At 34.3% G+C, this 8129-nt stretch overlaps 1 protein-coding gene across 1 annotated transcript in view; it reads right to left on the bottom strand.

Annotated features, from left to right (window-relative positions):
- Nucleotides 1–193: 193 nt before the first annotated feature.
- The window catches only part of LOC106874044 (uncharacterized), a 138799-nt gene continuing 130863 nt past the window's right edge, over nt 194–8129 (bottom strand). The window contains exon 2 of the mRNA XM_014921608.2: nt 194–1127. Coding sequence (XP_014777094.1) covers nt 1021–1127 — 107 coding nt within the window. The 3' untranslated portion in view covers nt 194–1020. The remainder of the gene's footprint in view (nt 1128–8129) is intronic.

An 8129-nucleotide genomic window follows, 5' to 3' on the forward strand; every position in this document is an offset into this window, starting at 1 on the left:
ATTATTATTATTATTATTATTATTATTATTATTATTATTATTATTATTATTATTATTATTATTATTTTTTATTACAATTATCATTATTATTAAATAAAAGAAATCACAATTAAAATGGTAAAATAACAGAAATTATTATTATTATTGTTATTATTATTATTATTATTATTATTATTATTATTATTATTATTATTATTATTATTATTATTATCAGTTAGAATGAGATGACCCTTCAAATTTGAAGACAAAGGTGAAATATGTTAGGATCGCCATTAGAATCAATAAAAAAAAAATGAACCAAATCTCATAATAAAATCAATCACATAATTATCTACTTTAGATCTGTTACACACAGAGAAAACCGAGAAAGAAACATTTCATTATTCATATCACCGTAATTTTTACGTCCATATTTTCAACGCGACCTACTACTACACTAGAGTGTTCTGGAAATGTGTGTGATGCATTCTACTAAAAAGTTGTACAAATATGTTTGTATACTTCATCTGATTGCGTTGTCGTGGTGTTTGTCGCTTCGGGTGTTATTTTTGTGTTTTAGTGTTTAGTTTGTCGTGTAGAATATGTGTTATGTATTGTGTCATTGTGTTGAATAGTGATTATTATTGAGTAATCGTGGATCTGTGCTGAGCCTTATTTGGTCCCTGGGTAGCGTTCTTTCTTTTGGGACTTTCTCATCTATGTGTATATTGATACTTTTTCCCTTCATTTTCATTCAGATTCTATGTAATCCCACCTACACCTTTTGTAACCTGCTTCTTCAATATTTCGTTATCCGTTGTCTTTGTGACAATAATAAGCAAAAGATGATTATTATTATTAGTAGTAATATTTTGTGTTCGTTTTTTGTTACCGTAAACCGTTTCCACGAAGTAAGAATAAACGCAGGAAGAAAAAAAATTCAAAGGATGATGTAATTACGCTAAAACCCAAACTAACTGTTCAAAGTTCGGTTGTACATTAGGAATGGAACTCCTCGACCTATCCCATGTCACAAGGGGACTAGGGTTCCGTTGTATTTGTCAAAGTGACGTTCATTAAATCGTTGTCGTTGTCTTCAAAATGGTCTTTCTCATAACTTTTCCGTAGAAGGTCATTGTTACTGCGAACTGCAATAAAAAAAAAAAATGAATAAATGAATAAATGAATGCAAATATAATTATACATTTACATAAATACACATAGAAATATAATTTCGATAAAATAAGTTCCAAGCTGAAGAATCCATTAAATCTCTTGAGAAAGGTGCTGCAATTGGTCGCATTCTAATGATTGAAAAGTAATGAATAAATAAATAGACATACATATACACCAATACATAACATAGATATATATACGCGGGTCAGTCATATATACATACATAACATACATATACGAGGGTGAGTCAAAAATTAATGCCATTTTGTTTAGGACAGGTATAATTACCAACACAGGAACACGTGTCATACATCAAAATGAAGCTGGTCCTCTGTGGCTCACATCCCTACTTCTCAACATAGTCACCGTTTCTCTCAATAGCAATGTTCCACTTTCGAATGAGAGCACGTATCCCTGCCCCGTAAAATTCTGTTGATTGTTCTTTTTCACTACAGTTTTCACTTCCTCGCCACTGGAATAATGTTTGCCTCTCAAACCCTCTTTCATGAGGCCGAAGAGATGATAGTCTGACGGCGCTAAATTATTCCAGGGATGAGGAAACTGCAGTGAAGAAGTGGCTCAAAGAACAGTCAACAGAATTTTACGGGGCAGGGATACATGCTCTCATTCGAAGGTGAAATAAATGATAATATCAATAACTAGATGAAAAAGAATTGGATCTAGGTTGAAGGAGGTTCATTAATAGCGTAAAAGGTGGAGTTTTATTATGGTTATTATTGTACAGTTTCTCTGAAATAATGTTACAAATTATAAATCAGTAATAAAGCAATGGTCGTTAGTGATAATACACTATAGCTATATAATAAGGAACGATATGTTGGAGGTTTTAAATATTCATATGCAGGAAAAATGAAATAAGAATACAATAATGAAAGGGTTATCAAAATAATGGATGAAAATGTGCGCATGTATTGAACAAGTTATTAACTATTTGGAAATATAAAATTTTGAAAGTATTCTAAAATTCTAGGGATCCTATGCTTGCAAGGTGAGACAAATTCTGAGTGTTGATTATGAATTTAGAGTTTTAAAAAGACAAAACTAACACAAATTCTTATGGTTTGTATAAGGTTTGCGAATGATAGCATTCTCGCTGTTTATACGAAAGTGTCTGTTGGTCATTGAATTCCTGCTTTATTTTGGGAAGGAACCTTTATGTCTACATATTTATACAAACATTTTCCACGAAACATATTTTGTAAAATATTCTATTTGAACTGTTGTTTTCCATGCATTACAGTGAATCCCAAGCGAACCTTTTTTACTCACGGCTTGTCAAATTACACAGCTTCATGTCAATCCCAGTGTTATAAAGAAAAGAAAATTTCAACCGTCTCAGAAATTATTATCGATACAGCAATGCAAAGAATATAATTTTCAAAATTTCTTCTTATAGTATTGATTTCAGGTCTATTCGTTCTTTTAATCGAAATAATAAAAGTAATTGTAATTCAAGCAGACATTTCTCGGTATATATTTTAAAGTTTTTAAAATTATTTGTATATAACATGTCAGAATATAATATGATTTGACATAAAACGTAAGATTTAACGTAACGAAAAAAAAAATATGTTCTGTTCTTTAATTGTAGAAATCTTACCATATTTTCTATTTAAAGAGACATTATAACTTTTGTGTCTAAAATAAAAGGAAAAAAATCTCAAAAGACTCATTGCCCTTAGTTTTATTCTTGTATTTCGCATAAAATACCATTCTCTCTATGATATGGAATATAGATTGAATATACCCATTGTTACCAATAGACATTTCCATTATATAGTAGATTTTATTGAAATTTAATATTTCCTATAACACAGATTATGTAAATTGCTTTTTAAAAAAACTGCTATGTAAAAAGATATTAAAAAGACATTAAGTTAAAACTGCTAAACATTAATCTAGTAATGTCATTTCTGAGTCTTCTTCAATATAATAACTGTTAGTAAAGAACTATCGTTTTGAAATTCTGGGATTTTATCTAAGTTTGTGAATCGCAAGAATATTTCATATGATGTATATTAAACACCCTTTTAGATATTCGCACGATTTCCACCTAGCCTTCATGCCATATACGGTCTTATCTTATTTTGTCTTTCCCTTTTTAAGCACATATTAATGGCAAATGCTCTGGAGATGAACGATGAAGGATAGAGTGAAAGATGAAAAAAAAAACAAACAAGCCCAATGTAGAAAGTAGAGAATTCGAAGGACCCAGAGAAGCATGACTAGACAAGTCAGCAGTGAAGCGGAAAACAGAGAGTTGAAAAGAGAATGGTTGCGGGTCACGTGGTAGTGGGGGTGGTGGGCTAGAAAATGTGCTGGAGGGCAGAGGAGAGAAAAGGACAGAGGGGTAAGGTGGTGAAAGAGGAAGGTAGAGTGAGGGAGAGAGGAAGAGAAAAGAGAGAAGAAAGAGAAAAAGAAAGAGGCGTCGCACATTTGGGGTGACAAAGGGGAGATAAGTGCGTGGCGTTTCATAGGATGATAGATTTCGAAAATTAAACAGAAGCATGACGAAGAACGACGAGCGCACACACACACACGCGCGCGCGCGTATGCAGGTATGTAAATGTGTGTGTATATATATATATATATATACATATATATATATCTGTCTGTCCCTGTGCCTATGGCTCTGATTACTCCGGTTAAAACTGACGGTGTGTTCTTGTGTAACTTTATATCTCGCAAATTAGCTGTTCAGTAATTTGAGAAGGTTAAAACAGATACCAGACTGGAATAAACTCTGCTGGGGTGGTCGGGAACCATTAAACTTTTGACGGTGCTGCCCAGTCTTATCCGATAAACTAATAAAAATACAAACACACACACAACACGTTTCTTTCCAATTTCCTTCTTTTCTTTCTTTTTAAAAATCTCTTTGTTCTGTATTTTCTCAACTCTTCTCAAAACCCTTCTTCTTATCCTTTCCTATTCTTTATCCTCCTCTTCCTCGTCTTCTTTCTCCGTTCTCTTTATCTCTCTTTCATATAATCTTCCTCTTTCAGCACTCTCTCCTCCACGATCCTCTATTTCTGTTTTCTTTCGGATTTCTCCATTTTCTGTTCTAATTCCTCGATTTATTCTTGTTTCTTATTTTTGCTATTTTTGCTATTTTTACTGTTGAAATCGTCGTCGTCGTTGTTGTTGTTGTTGTTCTTATTCACCAGCACCAGCACCAGCACCACCACCAGCACCACCACCACCACCATCACCGCCACTTTCTTCTTCTTCTTCTTCTTCTTCTTCTTCTTCTTCTTCTTCTTCTTCTTCTTCTTCTTCTTCTTCTTCTTCTTCTTCTTCTCCCCCTCCTCCTCCTCCTGCTCTTCCCTTTCAGCCTCCACCTCTTTCAAACCTTTCTCTTCCCATTTGGTAATGACCTTTTCAGCCTGGCATTTCAATACTGAATTTAAAATCTCAAATTTATTCTTTCCGTGAAACTCAATATGGCTTTTAAATCACTTCAATGTCGAATCCTTATATACAGTTGCTCCTTTTCTCCTCACCGTATCACTGTTTTCTATCTACCTATCTATCTATCTATCTATCTATCTATCTATCTATCTATCTATCTATCTACCTACCTACCTAACTATCTGTCTATCTACCTACCCACTCACCTACCTACCTGCATACCTGCCTACCTACCTACCTACCTCTTACCCCCCCCTCTCTCTCTCTCTATCTATCTATCTATCCATCTATTTTCTGATATACTATCTCCCTCTTTTTATCTATTTCTATTTTTCCCTATGTATTCATTGTGAATCTCTGCATCTGAAGGCCTGCCTCGCTGCCTGTCTGTCTGTTTGCCTTTCGCTTACAATTTTTCTTTCTACTTTTTTCCATGTACGTATGTGTATGTATGTCTCTCTCTCTCTCTCTTTATCTGCCTGTCTGTCTAATTGCATAACTCTCTCTCTCTCTCTCTCTAATGAAAAACAGAAAACGCATACACCGTAAAGTCACCTCATTAAGCACCTGGAAATAGTCTGTTACAAGAGTTTGGTCATTCTGTAAATAACAAACCGAATGGATGGAATGCACACAGCCTCATTACTAGAATTCCAAGCGGAAGAGACTAGATACAAAGTTTCTGGCGATTCGAGTGTTTGTCACACTTTCACATTCCTATTCGTTATCCCACTTCCTGTCTGATGTCCATACAATGCTGAAGTAAGAAGTCGCCGGTGCAGTATCGGACTGCAAACCCACGGTTTATAAGTTCAAATCTGATCAACTCCTTACGTTGGAAACACTTTGGTCCGTTGTTTCAGTTTATTTAGTGGTCATAGAATAGGCACCAGATCGATCTGGTTCATCCTTAGACCAAAGTTCGCCCCTTGTTTTAGTTTGCCTTGGCATTAAATCCAAATTCTACTTCTGTGGTGACTCTTATATTACATCTTTTCTACGTTAAACTCACCAAGCAAAGAGACCCACGAGGAAAGGAAACATTTTTTATGACTCAGAGAATAGAGGAGAGCATTATATTATTGCAGTTTCTCTGAGATTTATGAAAGAAAGACAAGATCAAATGTCAGACATCTTATCCAAAGTGCTTCTAACAGAGAGTCTTCTGCTGCAGACATTTAAAGCACCGCTCATATATTACTCTCCTATCATAAAATTAATTTTACCATTCTGTTAATTCCCCGCAGAGTAACATGAACGTCACACTATCTTCTCTATATGTTATATAGATCAATTAGTTGATTGACGAACTGTTTCGAAGCTCAGAGAAAACTACCGTGTTTCAATCGTTCCGAAACTCCATTCTACACTTCATCTCATAAATACTTTATACATTTAAAAAAGAATACAGGTGAAAATAAATAATTATTCTCTAAGTGTCTTTGACTATCTTTCTTTTCTCTTTTACTTAGACTGTGGCCATGCTGGGGCACCGTCTTGAAGAACTTTAGGCGAATCCACACCCGTCTTCATTAATTTTTTTTTAAAGCCTGGTACTTTTATTCGCTTGGTCTTTTTGTACCGAAATGCTAATTTACAAGGACGTTAGCACACCAACACCGGTTGTCAGGCGGAGGTGGGGAAAAACACAGACACAAGGACAACACATATTTACCCCTCCACGCCCCCCCCACTATCTGATGGGTTTCTTTCAGTTTCCGTCGACTAAATATTCTCACAAGGCTTTCGTCGGCCCAAAGCTATAACAGAAGACACTTGCGAAAAGCACCTCGGAGTGAGATTGAACCTGGAACGATGTGGCTTGGCAGTAAACTCCTTACCTCATAGCCATACGAAAAAAGAAATAGAATAATTTTCTTTGACAACATATAAAAAAAAGTGGTTTCGATAATTGCACAAAGACAAGAAAATATTCTTCACTTTCAACCGACAACATTATTTTTTCTGACTTGTTTCAATCACTGGACTGCGGTCATGCTAGAGCATCGCCTTGAAGGGTTTAGTTGAACAAATCGACCCAAATACTCACAAGGCATTGGTAGACCCACGGCTGTAGTAGAAGAGTAGTGGGACTGAACCTGGAACTACGTCATTACGAAATGACCTTAACCACACAGATATGTCTGCACCTATTCACTATGTATTGTTTGCCAGCAACAGTAAAGAATAAAGTGATCGGTTAGTTTTGCTTCATTTTGTTATTTTCTTCTGAATCTTAGGAGGCGGTCACAATATTTTCTTTCTTTCTTTGCAAGCGTCTCTCCTTTGAAAGGAAACAACCGCGTTGCTAGCTGTCCCGTACAGTGACCTTTGTTTAATATTCCCAACGTGTCTAGTTTGTTTCTCGCGAAGAATACTAAATAGGAAGTCAGTGCTGGGTTTTAAAGATATAAAAATAGAATCTCGAAGTGCGACTGTTTTGGTTTGCAAAATCGATTTGTCTACAGATTTTTTAACGTCACTTCCTGCTTATTGCGCGAAGTCGAAACCTTTTATTTCGAGCATTATACTGAATGTGAATATGCCTACTCTAGTATACATACGGTATGCTTCTATATATTATTGTTACAATATTTGGTGTGTATCTGTGATATGTAGACTGTTCTATATGTACATATACAAATATAAAAGCGAAATCACATTTATGCTCATATATATATATGTATACACATTTTAAACGCATAAACGTTCATATATGCTTGTGCAAAAACACACATTCTCACAAATGTTTGTACAAATATCAGTATATACTATTAAAATCTACATTATTTCAGATTTAAGTAATAATCTTTAAAGATTAAAATAATAAAACGAATTTTAAAAAATCCTAGAGAATAAAAAGAACGCCACTTTGGTTTATAGAATAAATGGAAAAAATATATTTTCGTTTTATGTATTATATTTATATTTTACGCCATGAAAATGAAACGAAAACTTTTATGGTCTATATTATAGATAATCGTCTTTCCCGATTATTTTATGAACTATCGGCTTTGTCATTTTGGAATCGCTTCTGTGCGTCAATCTTTTTCAACCCTCACAACTGGAATGGTAAAATCAATATTGTAAGGGTTTGAATATGTCTGGATAACAAATACAAAAAAGTTATTAACTTTTATATCTGTTTCAATTCAGTCCTGTGTGTGTGTGTGTGTATGTGTGTGCGCGCGCGTGTGTATGTGTGTGTGTATGTGCGCGCGCGCGTGTGTGTATGTGTGTGTGTATACACATTCTCGCGAACGTATGGATACGTACCTATATATGTGTGCGTGTATACACGTATTCACACACACATATATATATATTCGTGTGTGCGTGTATATATATATATATATATATATATATATATATATATATATACACACACACACACATATATATATATATACACACATATACATGTATGTATGTATATGTGTGTGTGTTTATATATATATATATATATATATATATATATATATGTCTGTGTATATGTATATTCATATACAGGCATAGAAACACGTACTTATCTATCTATCGAC

The sequence above is a fragment of the Octopus bimaculoides genome, chromosome 17 (genome assembly GCF_001194135.2).
Source record: "Octopus bimaculoides isolate UCB-OBI-ISO-001 chromosome 17, ASM119413v2, whole genome shotgun sequence".
Classification (NCBI taxonomy): Eukaryota; Metazoa; Mollusca; class Cephalopoda; order Octopoda; family Octopodidae; genus Octopus; species Octopus bimaculoides.